This window comes from Pristiophorus japonicus, chromosome 17 (assembly GCF_044704955.1).
Source record: "Pristiophorus japonicus isolate sPriJap1 chromosome 17, sPriJap1.hap1, whole genome shotgun sequence".
Lineage (NCBI taxonomy): Eukaryota > Metazoa > Chordata > Chondrichthyes > Pristiophoridae > Pristiophorus > Pristiophorus japonicus.
Window position 1 is genome coordinate 9,722,889 of NC_091993.1, and position 17,969 is coordinate 9,740,857.

Genomic DNA, 17,969 nt, shown 5'->3' on the forward strand with positions numbered 1-17,969 from the left:
CTGTTGAACAACTTGTATTTAGCTTCCTCTTACCAAGTTGTTTCTTGGTCCGCATTCGAAACATAGAAAATAGGTGCAGGAGTAGGCCATTCGGCCCCTCGAGCCTGCACCGCCATTCAATGAGTTCATGGCTGAACATTCAACTTCAGTACCCCATTCCTGCTTTCTCGCCATACCCCTTGATCCCCCGAGTAGTAAGGACTACATCTAACTCCTTTTTGAATATATTTAGTGAATTGGTCTCAACAACTTTCTGTGGTAGAGAATTCCACAGGTTCACCACTCTCTGGGTGAAGAAGTTTCTCCTCATCTCGGTCCTAAATGGCTTAGCCCTTATCCTTAGACTGTGACCCCTGGTTCTGGACTTCCCCAACATTGGGAACATTCTTCCTGCATCTAACCTGTCTAAACCCGTCAGAATTTTAAATGTTTCTATGAGATCCCCTCTCATTCTTCTGAACTCCAGTGAATACAAGCCCAGTTGATCCAGTCTTTCTTGATATGTCAGTCCCGCCATCCCGGGAATCAGTCTGGTGAACCTTTGCTGCACTCCCTCAATAGCAAGAATGTCCTTCCTCAAGTTAGACCACCAAAACTGCACACAATACTCCAGGTGTGGCCTCACCAAGGCCCTGTACAACTGTAGTAACATCTCCCTGCCCCTGTACTCAAATCCCCTCGCTATGAAGGCCAACATGCCATTTGCCTTCTTAACCGCCTGCTGTACCTGCATGCCAACCTTCAATGACTGATGTACCATGACACCTAGGTCTCGTTGCACCTCCCCTTTTCCTAATCTGTCACCATTCAGATAATAGTCTGTCTCTCTGTTTTTACCACCAAAGTGGATAACCTCATATTTATCCACATTATACTTCATCTGCCATGCATTTGCCCACTCACCTAACCTATCCAAGTCATTTTGCAGCCTCATAGCATCCTCCTCGCAGCTTACACTGCCACCCAACTTAGTGTCATCCGCAAATTTGGAGATACATTTAATCCCCTCGTCTAAATCATTACTGTACAGTGTAAACAGCTGGGGCCCCAGCACAGAACCTTGCGGTACCCCAATAGTCATTGCCTGCCACTCTGAAAAGTACCCATTTACTCCTACTCTTTGCTCCCTGTCTGCCAACCAGTTTTCAATCCACATCAGCACACTACCCCCAATCCCATGTGCTTTAACTTTGCACATTAATCTCTTGTGTGGGACCTTGTCGAACGCCTTCTGAAAGTCCAAATACACCACATCAACTGGTTCTCCCTTGTCCACTCTACTGGAAACATCCTCAAAAAATTCCAGATGATTTGTCAAGCATGATTTCCCTTTCACAAATCCATGATGACTTGGACCTATCATGTCACCTCTTTCCAAATGCGCTGCTATGACATCCTTAATAATTGATTCCATCATTTTACCCACTATTGATATCAGGCTGACCGGTCTATAATTCCCTGTTTTCTCTCTCCCTCCTTTTTTAAAAAGTGGGGTTACATTGGCTACCCTCCACTTGATAGGAACTGATCCAGAGTCAATGGAATGTTGGAAAATGACTGTCAATGCATCCGCTATTTCCAAGGCCACCTCCTTAAGTACTCTGGGATGCAGACCATCAGGCCCTGGGGATTTATCGGCATTCAATCCCATTAATTTCCCCAACACAATTTCTCGACTAATAAGGATTTCCCTCAGTTCCTCCTCCTTACTAGACTCTCTGACCCCTTTTATATCCGGAAGGTTGTTTGTGTCCTCCTTCGTGAATACCGAACCAAAGTACTTGTTCAATTGGTCTGCCATTTCTTTGTTCCCAGTTATGACTTCCCCTGATTCTGACTGCAGGCGACCTAAGTTTGTCTTTACTAACCTTTTTCTCTTTACATATCTATAGAAGCTTTTGCAGTCCATTTTAATGTTCCCTGCAAGCTTCCTCTCGTACTCTATTTTCCCTGCCATAATCAAACGCTTTGTCCTCCTCTGCTGAGTTCTAAATTTCTCCCAGTCCCCTGGTTCGCTGCTATTTCTGGCCAATTTGTATGCCACTTCCCTGGCTTTAATATTATCCCTGATTTCCCTTGATAGCCACGGTTGAGCCACCTTCCCTTTTTTATTTTTATGCCAGACAGGGATGTACAATTGTTGTAGTTCATCCATGCGGTCTCTAAATGTCTGCCATTGCCCATCCACTGTCCACCCCTTAAGTATCATTTGCCAATCTATCCTAGCCAATTCACGCCTCATACCTTCAAAGTTACCCTTCTTTAAGTTCTGGACCATGGTCTCTGAATTAACTGCTTCCTTCTCCATCCTAATGTAGAATTCCACCATATTATGGTCACTCTTCCCCAACGCACAACGAGATTGCTAATTAATCCTCTCCCATTACACAACACCCAGTCTAAGATGGCCTTCCCCCTTAGTTGGTTCCTCGACATATTGGTCCAGAAAACCATCCCTAATACACTCCAGGAAATCCTCCTCCACCGTGTTGTTTCCAGTTTGGTTAGCCCAATCTATATGCATATTAAAGTCACCCATGATAACTGCTGCACCTTTATTGCATGCACCCCTAATTTCTTGTTTGATGCCCTCCCCAACACCACTACTATTGTTTGGAGGTCTGTACACAACTCCCACTAGCGTTTTCTGCCCATACCGATTCCACATCATCCAAGTTAATGTCCTCCCTTACAATTGCATTAATTTCCTCTTTAACCAGCAATGCCACCCCGCCTCCTTTTCCTTTCTGTCTATCTTTCCTAAATGTTGAATACCCTTGGATGTTGAGTTCCCAGCCTTGATCACCCTGGAGCCATGTCTCCGTGATGCCAACCAGATCGTATCCGTTAATTGCTATCTGCACAGTTAATTCGTCCACCTTATTCCGAATACTCCTCGCATTGAGGCACAGAGCCTTCAGGCTTGCCTTTTTAATACACTTTGACCCTTTAGAAAGGAATAGAGAGGGATGTGTGAGCCTATGGGAAAGACAGGAATATCCAGCTCACATCACAAGGGGGTATTATTGGATATCCCTTGGTTATGCCAACATATAGTTAGATATTGGGCAGCATGGGCTCACCCCTAAACATATGACACTCAAACTGCTTATGGGAGTGACGAGCACCACTGTACCCGACAGTGACATGAACTTGTAACAGGGATTTTGGGCACCTTTGTAACAACAGTGACTACACTTCAAAAAGTTATTAGTTGGATGTAAAAGTTTGAGATATCTTTAGGACATGATGCGGTGTTCTATAAGTACAAGTTCTTTATTTAACATACTGCCGACTAGATTCAAACCATCAGCATATACTTCATTTGTATCTTAAAACTGCTGTTTCAGTAAAAGCAGGAAAAGTTAACCAGGCTGCACTATATAAAGGCTGTTAAATCGGTCTCTTGCATCATTTTCCCAAAGACTTAACCTACTAAGACAACTGACAAGTAATCAGACAAGAGTATCCACATTGAGTGAAGTTGTGTTTATTAAAAATTAAAATTTTGTACATTTGATACAGTAATCACAAATATTGGTAATAATTTTGGGCATTATTTTATAATGTTTTAAAAGGGAATTCTACTGAAATGATATAGCTCAATAATTTGCTCATAAACAAAATTCTCTCCCAACTGTAATGAACGATGATGATGTGCTGAGAGAAGCCATTAGCCTCAAATTCCAAGGACGGCGGGATGGTCAAAGTTTCATTACTTCTCCTTCCTGCAGTACCTTCTGGATCACATGAGGTTATCATTGTGGCCCTGCAGCTGTGTGATGCAACTTGTTTAACCAAAATACTGTAGGAAGTTCCACAGGCAAGCTGCAGAGCACAAGATGGTCGTAGTAAGCGAGGGGCTTAAGGGGCAGCATTTCTGGGGCGTGGTTCTGACAGGCCGTACACCACAGACCGTGCTGTGACACAGGAGGCTGCGGGGGGAGGGGGGGGGGAGTCGACAATTGCCTGCACTGGAGTGAGTGTGCCAAGTATTTACCTACACGGGGAGAGGAATAGAAATCTGGCTGGCCCTCCCCACCTTGCACAATGGTGCAATCTAACAGGACAGTTGTGTTGGCATAGTGGGATTGAGGGCAGAACCTAAAGGATAGGATAAAGTAAAATACTGCCCATTTAAAAATGAGGGAATTAAAAAAAGCTGAACACATTCTACAAAGAAGGATTTCTCCACAAGACAACACACATTTCAAAACACGTGTTTTGGGAAGGAGAGGGGGAAAGGGCTGAGACTCATTCTTCAAACCACAGTAACATTTCCCTTTGAATAATGTGCAAGAAAGCAGAGATTTAAATCAGTTACACTGTCTTAGTACAGACTATTTGACTTTTTCAAAAAGTAGAAAGTTGAAGGATATGCACAGTATATAATTAAAAAATCAATCCTGTATCATTGCCCCATCACAAGCGCTCAGTCTGATCACTGAATGGAGAATTGGAGCACAGTCTCATCAATCAATGCATTTTATCCAAATGGGGTTTGATTGGATGGTCCATTCTATAGCAACACTGTGGGAATTTAACAACAATTCAACAGATCTAATTTAGATCTTAAATAAAACTGTAAACTTATCGAGTAAAAACTCTACATTTAAAGAGAACTGGAAATAAGTTAAAAGTGATGAAAACTTTTATAAATGAATTGGTACAAAAACCACCATTTAAAGAATGCGGTAATTTCTTGTGCTAATATTACAGCAAGAACATTGTACTTGAACCGGTGAAAGAATACTTCATTTTGCTAAAATACAAGACTCCGGGATGGCCTTTGGCTGGAAGACAGTGCCTGGCTAGCATGAAGCAGAGAGACCAAAAGGTCCCAAGATCGACTCCCAGATGGTGGGCTGATCTCAGCTTGAACAGCAGCTGAAGAGCACAATTCTTCACCACAACACCCGCAGGCGGGAGAAAGGACGACCAGGATTCCCACCACTGATCGTTAACCATTGCCTCCTGCTGGGCAGAATGGGTGGCAGGGGAAAACAGGACCAGGCTCAGCTGCAATGTTCTCCACAGCCCGTCAACACTCACTGTCCAAACTCGCACAGCAAGAATGGCCGAGATGGCAACAGGCTCCCAACTCTGTGAATCTGTGACCCAACAGAAAGTGGCTCGAGTGGAGGGGAGAAGTTTTTAACCCACACAAATGATGCTGATCAAGTTCAGCCTCAAAAAGAAAGTGAGTGACACACTGTCCTTTGACTTCTGAGGCTTAGATTGAAATCCAGTCCAGGTTCTAAGGATCCTATATTAAATTAGTCTGAACAGTTTTATTTTTAAATAGTAGGCCTCCCCATTTCTGTCCAGTTATCTTCTCTCCCTTTCTGGTATAGCGTCTATGGCTAATGGCCAGAGCCTTGACCAAATGGCCATGATTCACGGTAAGCCTGGACAGCAAGTGGCGGAAAGCTATCCATCATGAAGGATGTCACAGCTATGCCAGTTCCATTTTCCTTTTTGCAGTGTCACAGCATCATATTGGGCCCATTGGACAGTCAGTGGGATGAAGTCCACTTTCTGCATTGTCTCCCAACAGGGCTCTTGAGGACCAACAATTCAGGCCCTGAATACCATTGGAGCTGTGGCATGTGCCACCTTGATGCTGCTGAATGCTGGTGGCCACAGGAATAATGGGCATGTCATCAGCTGCACGTTATCAAGGTCAAATCATCATCGAAAGCCACAAGGATAGCTGCAGCAGAAAATGAAAATTACCATATTAATGTCTCTGAGCTTAGAGGCAAGTGTAGCATCCTTGGGAGGAGCAGGTGACTTTAGACCTATGCTTCCCAAAGCTTCCCACATTCGGGCTTTCCTCACCTAGTGTCTGGGTCTGTTGTAAACAAATTGAGAGAGATTGATTGCCATATTTTGTCAACAACATTATTGTTGTATCGTACAACTATCAGATTGGTAGAAGGTAAACTAAATGGAGCTGGTCTTTTTTTTGGCTAGCAATTCCTATGAAAGGCACTTTGGTAGAGCAGGGCAGCTCTGGACACAGCTTCACTCTGCATCTAATTTGGTTTGTGGGTCGTCCAATGAGTACTCAATGCTGATGGGCGAAAGTGGAATTTCTTTCTCTCCATCCCTCAGCTTTACAATTCAAAAATCTTCTAAACAAAAACTAATTAGGAATGAATGTACAAAATTTACTAAACACATTTCTTTCCCTGACCACATCTTAATTTTTTAAAATTAAAAACTGCTCTGTATCACCATCTGATGAGATGGCAGTGTTACGCAGTCACTTCCCTGCCAGTGAGAGGGGTGCTCAGTGAGTGCAAAGCAATGGTGTTCTGTTGGTTGGTCATCTAGTGGGGTAACATGGCCCTGGTGGTCCCAGTGCTGGCAATTGTGGGCAAGTTTGATCTGCCACTGATTTACATTGGGGCGGGGGTCAGGAATGGAGGTTTAACTTGCAGCAATAGGAAGAGGAATATGAGAGAGAGAGAGACAGACAGAGAACTTTACAATGTCCTTTTAATTAATGGTAAGTCCCACATTTTATTTAAAATAAACTCATGCAGTCCACAGTATTCCTTGAATAGATGTTTTTGATTTCACATCTTACTTATTCCATAAATAAGCTTCTTACTTATGGTTATGGGGACTAATACTTATTTAAATTGTTAATGCAACATACTTTAGGATTTTCCTCACTCTCAAGAGAACAGTGTTCAAATTTCAAAGTTTAACTGTTTTTAACTTCATTGCCCCATCAGTTACAAGCATTCGCTATTATACATTGTATTGATCGAAATAAAACTAGCTAAAGCTAGGAATTAAGTTGGATATTTATGTTTTAGACTGTTTGTGATGATAATTTTTGCCAGCAACCCCTCAATAACCATAGCACCAGATATATGTATGGTCTTGTGACACATACTTTCTCAATAGCAAAAAGTGAATCATAACACACTGTATGGCCCCAAAGCTGCCATAATGGAAAGAGTCAGTTGCTGTACATCCATTGAAAGAATGCAGTCAGGAATTAGACACATTTCTCTCCCCCCCCCCCCCCCCCCTTCCCCTCCCATACCCAACACACCACAGCAAAATGTGGCTGTTTAATACCATCAGGTCAATGAGATAAATTAATCTCCCAGACCATCAATTAATAGATTTTTGAATTAAGGATGGTTAAACATTTCTTTATCACTAGCAGCGTGTCCTGGAATGATGGGATGCAAGAAATCCCCACAAAGCAAGCTCCCAGTTTTGGCTGTGCAAAGAGAAAGAACAATTGAAGACAAGGTGCTTTCACAATAGCCAATTAAGCAATGAGTGAAGTCATTATCTCATGCACTCTTCAGTGGCGAGTTTATTTACAGCAATAGCAGAGACCTGACTGCAGGTTACCTGCTCATTGTGTTGGCACTGGAACAGTTTGGGTTTTATCAGACTGCGTTAACACAGTGAACAGTGAAGACACTAATAGCTGTGTGTAGAGGGGCAGTAACAGAAATGCCCCCAAAACAATTAGTGCACAGAGAGAAAATTGAAAAAGTTGTAAAATTGTGAACCAACACAAAGGATGCTTTTCAAAGTTTTCTGAACATCAAAAATCTTCCCTATATAAATCAGACGGCAACTTCCATGAAAACAGAGTTTTATTATAAATAGACTTCGTACACCAACTTCCCCAGTGTTGCACACAAAATCCCTCTTCCAGATGAATTTCATTCATTTCATATAAGTGCACTATGTATTTACAAAATTGTTTCCATCAGGTCTGTTTTCTTATTTCAAAATCTATTCTAAATTATAACCTTAAATATGAAAGATAACATTGCATGCATCATCTTTTTAATACAATAACTATAAAAGTTAGTGGATTATTTTCATAAGATATTTACAAATCTGAAGTGAATATATATTGTGCAGGACACAAATATAATTTAAGGAACATGTACAATTTGGAATCACTATGGTTTGTAATATATACACACATCCTATAATAATTGCCATATACTCCAAGCTATATTTGAAGAGGGATAACTTTAACAGTCATTAGTTTTACTACATGAGTCTCTTTGAAAAGATCTGTAACTAAGACCAATTGTTACAATATTCAATTCAACTCTTTTGTATCCTGAACTGGCAGCAACTACACTGGGATTCACATCTTTAACATAATGTCGGTGCTTAAACCACCATTTGTCAAAAATTCCAATTTGTCAGTATGGATATCCCTTCATGTAATCGGCTCAACACAGACACTTCAAACCATGTAAAAAAAATTCAAATCCAGGCAGTGGATTCAGCCTTCTGTAAACCAATACATCATTATTTCTAAAGTGTAAACTTCATTGTATTTTCACTGCCGGGGCTTATTAACGATTGTCCAGCTAAATTAAGCTGCAAGCTGTTATTTTTTTGAGTCTTGGAAACATCAAGCATATTTTACCGTTTGGCCACAAATGTAGATTACATTTTTGATAAAGTCCAATTTACAGGTTCCAACTTTCACTATAAAAAAATACACCATCTCAGAACATGGAGATGCTGAATTCACCAAAACAAAGCAGCTTCTTAGATTTGTTGGGAGTCTAAAAAAAATGTTGGACTGAACTTAATTTTTTATAATAACATAGTCACAAGGGGGAACATGTAAAAAAAAATGTGTATGATGTTATAATGTAGTGCTCCACTATGTAAACATAGCACACCTAGCAAATCTTCAGCAGCCTCATTCCTTCCTCTTTGTACCAATACAGACAAGCCACCATCATTACATAAGCTTGCAAGCATAAGTTCTACAACCAACACCTGTGGCGTATTAAGTACAGCATCTGGAATCGTCGAAATGCAAGATTAATGGTCGTGGAAAATACAAGATCATTTCTGAAAGCATCAATAATTATAGTCATATTAATCATAATCACATTGAGAAGGTGCTAGTATAATAATTCAAAAAGATTTCACAAATAAACACAAGGTTTAACTAGAACCTTGTAGCTTGTGACAAAATTAAATTTCAAAGCATAAATTTGGCACTAGAGCTTTATATATGCAGTCTGCCTTTCATGTTTTACCTTCTTTTATATTCACATTTCAGTCATCTGCCCATTCATTTTACAGAGTTAAAATTTTCAGTAGTTTATTGAAGCTGTATGAGCAAAGATTATCAATTTTATCCCACACATGAAATCATCAGGTAAGCTTACCATTTATGCTACATTATAGGTTACCTAAAACCTCAGAGGTTACCAAGTTAAGTATGGCACTAAAGTGACACAAACAGCAGTGATTCAACACCTCAACTAGCCCAACATGGCACACAGACTGGGGAAAAAAGGGGCGGCACCTAACTGTACAGGAGTGACAGTGACAGGTGGGCCCGCTCGTCAAATCTTACATGCACCTTCCTAATAACAGACATGTGATAATGGGTGCTGGACAGAATAGATCCTGAACATCAAGCATCAGGAGCCTGCATTGAGAGGTCACGGAATTGAATGGGACTCTTGTTATTGCCTGCATTTAAACCACATCATTAACCATATTGTAACAGTTGGCGTGGCAAGGATGTCAAGGCAAATCAGCCATATTCAACCAGTTTACAACAAAAAAAAAACACTACTCATCAGAGCCCCAAAGATGAGAGCTTAGGGAATTGATAATAATTACTGAATACTTAATCTGTTAGTTATTTATTAGCTTAATAAAAAGTGACACGTTTTTCCTATACAAGACTTAACCCGGAAACTCTATTGCTGGATCGCCTGCTTCAAATTGCAGTGCAGTCGCCACCCGATGTGATAAACCGGTATCAGCCACCTGTGGGCACTCAATCGACTCCGTCAAAACCTTCCGTGTTCTCTATCGCCAGGTTAAGCTTCTCTCGTAATTCTTCAAACGATTCATAAGGCGGCAGATCCAGCCGATTGAAACTGAAATAAGAATTCACAATTTGCTTTTTAGATTGTGTTAACCAACTTGAAGTTTGTTTTTATGTCATCATTGTGAACTTCTATATTCCAGAGTTAACAACTTGATCGAGTGTTTTTTTTCCCCTGAAGTTGTTGAACCAACATACTAGTACAACAGTGAACGTTACCATGTGTGGGCTCTTGGTAATTTTTCAGGTGTTCCCCACTGCTCGATAGTAAATAACTGTGGTCCATTTGATCCTAGGAATGAAAAGACGAGAACAAAGCTTTAAAAAAAAACTCACACACAAACACATCAGCAGCATAATTATGGATGTATTTTGGATTTTAGATTTATTCAATTCCTGAAGAAATTCAGTTAGATTTTGAAAGAGAAAAAAAAAACTATATAAAATAAATGTGAACTTTAAAACCTGCTTACCGTACAGTTCAGCAAATCCATTCATTGGTACTCGAGAGGTGCCAGTCACAAACTGCAGGAATCTAATGCGCTTTTCTGAATCCATCAATAGTACAGTCTGTACACAAGAACGAAAAATGATTTGTTAGTTTTCGTAAGTGCTCATCATTTATTACACTGGACAGGAAAGACACATTTCACTTTCGTTCCACATACACAGGAATATTTTACAAAACTAAAATGTTCACTTCTCTCCTCTTTTGACTCCCCTTGTTTATTCCGTCCTCTACTTCCACAATTAAAGCTTCTCGTCTTTTTGGCTATGCTGGGCCAATGGATAGGAAGGCCAGCAGATAAGGAACCGTTTGCTTCTTCTTCTTTTTTGTCTAGGTAACCCAAGGAGTTAAAAAAAAATCTACTTCTAAAGATTTTTTTTTTTAAAAACAAAATATATGTTGATGCCAGAAATGCGAGGGTATACACATCAGAAAAAGGATGAACAGACTGGGTCTCTTTCCCCTTCAAAAAGGCTGAGGGGTGACCTAATAGAGGTCTTTAAAATTATGAAAGGTTTTGATAAAGTGGATACAGAATGTTTCCACTTGTGGGGAAGAACATAACTAGATGCCATCAATAGAAGATAGACACCAAGCTATCCAACAGGGAATTCAGAAGAAACTTCTTTACCCAAAGACTGGTGAGAATGTGGAACTCGCTATCACAGGGAATGGTTGAAGCGAATAGTATAGACGCATTTAAGGGGAGGCTGACAAGCATATGAGGGAGAAGGGAATAGAGGCGTATGTGGATAGATTTCATAAAAACATAGAAACATAGAAAATAGGTGCAGGAGTAGGCCATTCGGCCCTTCTAGCCTGCACCGCCATTCAATGAGTTCATGGCTGAACATTTTTTTTTTTTTTTTGCCACCCCACCCACCTCCTATTTCTAAAAAGCATAGGAGAACCACCTTCCTGATCCAGGGAGAACCACTTTGGGGTCATGGTTACTCCCCTGTCAGGTCAGTTAGGCATGCTCTTAGCCAAAAGGCCGAGAGCCACTGCACCATTCCTGGAAGTACTGCAATACCAGGTTGGTGCCATGGAGGTGGATGGGTCAGGCACACCCACACCCACACCCACACCCACACCCACACCCACACCTCCGTAGGTGGATGGGTCAAACCACCCCACCTACCTCCTATTTCGATGAGGAACAACGGGCGGAGGCTTGAGTGGAACATAAACGCCGGCATGGACTGACTGGGCCAAATGGCCTGTTTCTGGGCCATATATCTTATGTAATCCTATGTAATTTGCTTAAGCTTTACATTCCTCTTCAAATTGCTCTGCATTGTAAGTTATTTTCTGTCTGATTGTTGAGTACATCAAAATAAGATCATACTATGGATTCCACAAACTTTTACACCCAATGGCTCAGTAGGCTAAATGCGTTGAGTACAGATTTGGAAATTCTCAGTATATCCGATGTAATCCAATATGTCTTTTTGCAATAAAATCAGTACATTTATGCTGGAAAGCTAAAATATTAGGAAAAATGCGACCCAACGTTTAAACTGTCAGATTGCAGGGACAATCTATAGGTCTTAGTTAAACATCAGGAACTGTTTTTCAGTCTCGCATTACCTTCCAAAACCATTGGATGACGGGGTGGTTTGCATTGTAGCCATTTTTGTACTTTGTGTTCTCCCTCCAGTCATTCACATCGACATCCCCAAGTCCACACATTAACAGCTGGAAACCAAGACACAAATAGCATCAAAATACAGAACAAAACACAGTATGAAAATATATTTGTGTTCGAAATGAACAAAATGCATAGGTTACCTCCAATTCATTCTCATCAAATATTTTTATGAGGTCCTGTGGTATCAGTTCAAAGAAACCCTGAAAATAGAAACAGCAGGATTTTGCAGTTACCATATGTGGCAAAAGTGCTACCAGCACTGCTCACTCCAGCATTAATTAAGTCATCTAGACAACAAATCACTTCAAAATTCGATTTACCTAATTTTCTAATGAAGTTAAGGTGCTTTGAAACTCAAAATAGCTATTGGCAAATCTGCATCATGGCTCACAAGGCATCAAGTAATTATTTTAAGTACTTGACACAAAGCATTAAAAGCTTTAAAAGAAACCAATAAATTAAGTCAGTGTGTGGACATGTGCACCTTCCACAGTGACTGAGTAACTAGTTCACAACAAAGGTTAAACACAAACTTAAAAGCCAGTTATTTCAATGGAAATATCAGTGATATACTTTTCTTAATTAATACATTGGTAACACAAAAATGTACAAGAATACCAGCATCTTTAAAAAAAAGCATTGACTACAATATAAGCTTTCGATCTGTCAATAAGGCATTGTCCAAGAGTAATTGGAGTGCAAAGATCAATATATTGGCCTGGATTTTGTGGTAAAAGTTATAGTGGAGCTATCAGCGCTCACCATTATTAAAGATTAAATCTGGCAGCTACTTCCAGCGACCACACATGTGCAGCTAAATGCGGAAATCAGGAAATCGCTGTCTGAGTTGCCTGCCTCCTCCAGATGTTTTGCTAGAATGATATTTCGCAGAGAGACTCGGCATTGAAACAAGCGAAGGGCGTGAAGTTGCGGTAGTTACCGACCAGACCAGACACGCCAGAAAAAGTTAGGGCTTGTCCACACTAAAGTACATTTTTAATGGCGTAAACAGTCTTAATTACTGCCAAACAACCTCTCTGGCTCTGAAAATTAACTTTTACAAGTATGGAGTCTCAATCTTTCACATTTTAATTATTGTTGGAGATTTAAAAAAAAATCTTACTTTTTCTTTGTCTTTTTAAAAAAAAAATCTCTCTCAATCCTATCTTTCCTTCACTTTATTTTGCTTTCTGTACATGATTTAGCATTGAATTAAATATTCTAACTTATACTTCCTGGTTCAGATTGTGGGCCTCATTAAGAATTCTTCACTCTGATTGGTTAAGGGGAGACACCGTTGCTTGCCCTGGCCACACAGGGCCGAGATCCCCTGGAGAGGACGCCGTGCCAAAATGGATTTTTAATCACCGCAACTTCCCGTGCAAAAGCCCACAGGCAGTCTGTGAGCAAGTGTAGGTGCAGTGATCGTCCGGTGACATTCATTCACTGCTGACAGCAAAGTCCGGGCCATTAAGATTACCAGGGGAGGAATTCCCACAACCGTGCACCATTTAACACAATGCTCAGCTTGAATCAGAATCTAAACTGGCAAGATGTCAGCCTTGATCCAGTGGTTGCACTTTTGCCTTTTCTTTCTAATTTGATGTCACGTCGGAATGGTTTGAATCTGAAGGAGTTTCAGCACAAGGTTAACCCCATTAGGGTAGCATCTTAAATTCAATAGACCTATGCACAGTCTAAATAATTTGAAAGTGAAAATGTTCTCACGTTACCTCTTTAAAAGAATTCATTTGCTCCTGGATTCGATTCACGAACCTCCACTGCATCACAAGGCTTTAAAAAAAGTGAAATGGTGGTGAAATATTACATTAATAGAGCCCACACTGCTGGTGTCTAAATTCAGTTTAGTTGGATGACTATTTGTGAACTGGGTGCTAACTTCATTAGAATATTTTCCTCTCACCTCTGAGTTTGAATTCAGTCTCAACTGATGAGACAAAAAACCCTTGCTCTGCAGACTCAAAGTCCCAAGTTAAATGCACAGCCTTGACCCAGTTCTAAGTCAGCACCTGTTACTAGCACAAAGCTGCCCATAATCCAACATTAGTTAGGCATGTCACTCACAATAAGTCACAAAGATATCTGATGTTGGAAATGGACCAGCTTACAGTGGTACAGCAGGGGAGGGTGGAGGGAGACCATTGCTGGACTTCGAGTTTACCGTGTCAGCTGTGGCTCAGTGGGTGGCACTCTGGCCTCCGAGTCAGACGGTTGTGGGTTCAAGTCTCATGCCAGGGCCTTGAGCACAGAAACAAATCTAGGCTGACACTCCAGTGCAGTGCTGAGGGAGTGCTGCACTGTCAGAGGTGCTGTTTTGGATGAGACATTAAACCAAGGCCCCATCTGCTCTCTCAGGTGGATGTAAAAGATCCCATGGCACTAGTTCGAGGAGGAGCAGGGGAGTTATCCCCGGTGTCCTGGCCAATATTTATCCCTCAATCAACATAACAAAAAAAAGATTATCTGGTCATTATCACATCGCTGTTTGTGGGAGCTTGCTGTGCGCAAATTGGTTGTCTTGTTTCCTACATTACAACAGTGACTACACTCCAAAAGTACTTCATTGCCTGTAAAGTGCTTTGAAACGTCCGGTGGTCGTGAAAGGCGCTATATAAATCCACGTCTTTCTTTTACTGTTGGGGAAATTAAAGAGAGCTTCACACTATTTCATGGTCGATTTTGTTTGGGAGTGCTTAGTGCTGGCAGCAGGTGTCCAAAGTAGAGAAATTCCTCAGAAGGATATCAGTCATCTTCATGTGTGTAAAAAATATTCAGCAAAGAATTAACATTTTAAACTAAGTTTAAAATATCTACCTTCAACTATCAATAATGTTACACAAATAAGTAAATGCAAATGCAAAGGACATAATCCCAGAAAGTCCAAAACACTTACTGAATATATTCTTTCTTGTTCTTGTTTGTAACTAATATTTCTGATCCATCAGGTTTTAGCTCATGTTGTTGAGTCTGGTGGAAGGGAAAATAAATTCAACGTGTTTAACATAAACTACAAAACCACTAGAGGGCAGTTGTGGCTACAAAGGGCACATTTATTGTATAACAAGTCACACAATAACATCTTTCAAATGGCACGCAAGACTTTTCAACCAGTAGCATGAATTTTAATACAGTCCCATCCAACATTTTAACCCGTCGACTGCAGACACATCCAAACCAATTTGTTCAGTTAATTTTCAGCTCTTGCACTGCAATACTACAAGTATTATCACAGTCATAAAGCTATTTAAACATCAAGGAAAAACTTTAAGAATTTTAGTTTAATTGGCTTTGGAAGACACTTTCCCAACCAATTAAATTGAAGTCTTAGAAGATTGATAAGATTGCATCGTATATGTAACCTGAAAAATCTTTGATGTGTTTTATTTTTGGACCAATCCAGGAAGAGGTTACAAATGAGCAACAAGTTAATCTAATGAGGCCTGTTGCTCAATATTATGTTACTATGTACTTTCTATTACTCACGTAATTATGTTTTGAAAGGCTGCTCCCTATCGCTAATCTACAAGACTTCAAGTATCTCCTTGGAATTTACTGTGCCTGCTACCTGTGTGATGTCATAAGAAAAGCAATGATATTTTGAAAAGTTTAATGTCTGTTTGTCCAAATCCTCAAAGTCAAAATGTTCAGCAATTTCAAACTTGGCCATTTATTTTTCTATATCTAACAAATCACAAAATAGCATCCAAATTTTATGGCAGTCACTGGTCTAGATTGCAGGCATGTGGAGTGCCTTATCAAATAACTAACATAGGAAGTTGTCAAGTTCAATGAAACCATATTTGACAGCTCTTCTATTCATCTTGCCAAGGAGGTGAACAACAAAAAGACACAAATACAATAAAGCGCTCAGAAATGTTGGACGTTAGATGTCCTGCTCTGTTACCATTTGTCACGTAACATAATGGCTGTCATGGGAGCTTTAGTCTGCAATATCTGTACAGCAAAAGTCAGACTTAAGAGGGTCAATTACTGCACTGTGAGCACGAAGATAATGCTTGAAGAATACTGCAAGTCAAAAACTGGTACCACTGCCATATGCAAACTCCATCTATTCTAAAGATATTTCAAAACTATTAGTGGTGCTAATAGTTTGTGCCCTTTAATACAATGCAAGGTATATCAATGCTATATCATGTCCTGCACAAGCAGGATGCAAAATTCAAGTTGTAAATCAAAAAAGCAGTACTGTAGGTGTGTATATAATATATATGGAGCACCCATGAATGTCAATGCAGTAAGTGACACTAACAGGTGTAACTAAATAATGTGACTAAATGCTGCCATACTATACTTAAAGTTGACTTTATTGCAGAAGTTTTGGTCCATAATAGGGTGACTGTTTGTACTCAAAACAGTCGCCAATCCAAAGCAAGCTTCAATATAAGCCAATTTAATTATAATCAGCACATGAATGCATACTAACCTGACCAAAAAGCTCCTCATCAATTACGAATCGAAGGTCCAAATCAGTTGGATCATTTTCAAGAATCCACTTCAGTGAATTGTAATACTCGCTGTCCTGTAACATTAAAGGTTAATTGATAAAAGTTCACATTGTTGAGTTATACCGTCTCATTTATAAACCACTTTCTAAATGAATTGCAGCATGAAGTGAAAGATATTGTACCATTTATATTTTGCAAACTCTGGAAAAACAGACAGATCTTTTACTTCAAAGATTATTTTTTGAGAAAAAGAAAACTCAAGCACGTCTAGCATCTCAGAATTCGGGCTCCATTCCAACTCCCGTCTCCAATTTCCGAGACACTAATATTGGATTCAAAATTGTTTTTGCTTTTTTTTCCTGCTGCTTGAGGTTTTTATCTTTGGAAACTGGGTTTGCTGAATGGGTTAGTCTAACTGAGCTGTATCCAGGCTCAAATATGTTTGGCTCACGATTAAGGTAAAAGTACGAGCCAAGGAGAAAGCTGGGGGAAAAGGCCGAATCCTGGCGAGATCCACGTACATGTCAAATAGCAGAGTTTGCTTTTAGAAGGACTTCAGAAAATGCAAATATTTGTGAAGAACGGTGTATTGGAAGAGCAAGAGAAATTTTCTCCTCCTGCAGTGTGATGGTAGGATTATTGAAAATGGTTTTCTTTGGCTGAAAATTGACAGCGCAAGGGACTGAAATGGGAATTTATGATGGACTAGCCGGGGAAGAGAGAGACTCAACAGCACAGGGTTTGTAAGAACAGAGCAGAGCAAAGATTGATGAGAATTCAGTCCTGGGACAGAGGAATCCTCAGTTGTGTCAACAGGACAATAGCTATTCATGGGTGCGTACATCCATCAGAGTTATATACCTCAGCACTGATATGAAACAGTTGTACATCATGAGTGTTTCCGATGTTGGAGACATAATTGTTGCTGTACTCTCTGGTAAAACCCTCCAAGTAGCCACTTAGCATATTTTATGGTCTGTAACTCCTATAGTACGAGTTCCTTAGGATTTTGACTTCCTCCTTCACGACCTGTTTGCTGGTGTAATACTGGAAGAACTTTTGGCATCTTTCACTATCCCCCTATACAGGTGTTGTTTTGCACCCCTAATCACCGTCCAATGGTCTATCACTCCCTTCTCTAAGCTTTATAAATCTTTCTTTTACTTGTGGATCTATCTCCCTTGTAAATGTTCCACTGTTCCACTTTGGGGATGATTTACTTTGCCCCGGCTGCAATTGGGCCTACTTGTTCCCTGGTCCTCGCACACTTGAAAATTGGAATGTGACTTGAAGTCTCTTTCTTTCTAAGAAGCTTTAAATACACAAAATACAAATTTCCTCAGCTAACTGCAATATGACACTTGCTTCGCCATCTCGTATCCCTCAACCAACACCTCAAACAGATCATTTGGTCATTTATTTAATTGCTGTTTGTGGGAGCTGGCTGTGCTCAAACTG

The 17,969-nt window shown here is 40.3% G+C and overlaps 1 protein-coding gene across 3 annotated transcripts in view; it reads right to left on the reverse strand.

Annotated features, from left to right (window-relative positions):
* Window positions 1-7,616: 7,616 nt before the first annotated feature.
* Window positions 7,617-17,969, reverse strand: part of LOC139227528 (E3 ubiquitin-protein ligase NEDD4-like) — a 131,141-nt gene continuing 120,788 nt past the window's right edge. For all 3 annotated transcript variants that reach the window (XM_070858332.1, XM_070858331.1, XM_070858330.1), the window contains 8 exons: window positions 16,490-16,585; window positions 14,939-15,012; window positions 13,758-13,818; window positions 12,165-12,224; window positions 11,964-12,071; window positions 10,339-10,435; window positions 10,085-10,157; window positions 7,617-9,917 (listed from right to left, as the gene is read on the reverse strand). In XM_070858332.1, the coding sequence (XP_070714433.1) occupies window positions 9,815-9,917; window positions 10,085-10,157; window positions 10,339-10,435; window positions 11,964-12,071; window positions 12,165-12,224; window positions 13,758-13,818; window positions 14,939-15,012; window positions 16,490-16,585 (672 nt within the window). In that variant the 3' untranslated portion in view covers window positions 7,617-9,814. The remainder of the gene's footprint in view (window positions 9,918-10,084; window positions 10,158-10,338; window positions 10,436-11,963; window positions 12,072-12,164; window positions 12,225-13,757; window positions 13,819-14,938; window positions 15,013-16,489; window positions 16,586-17,969) is intronic.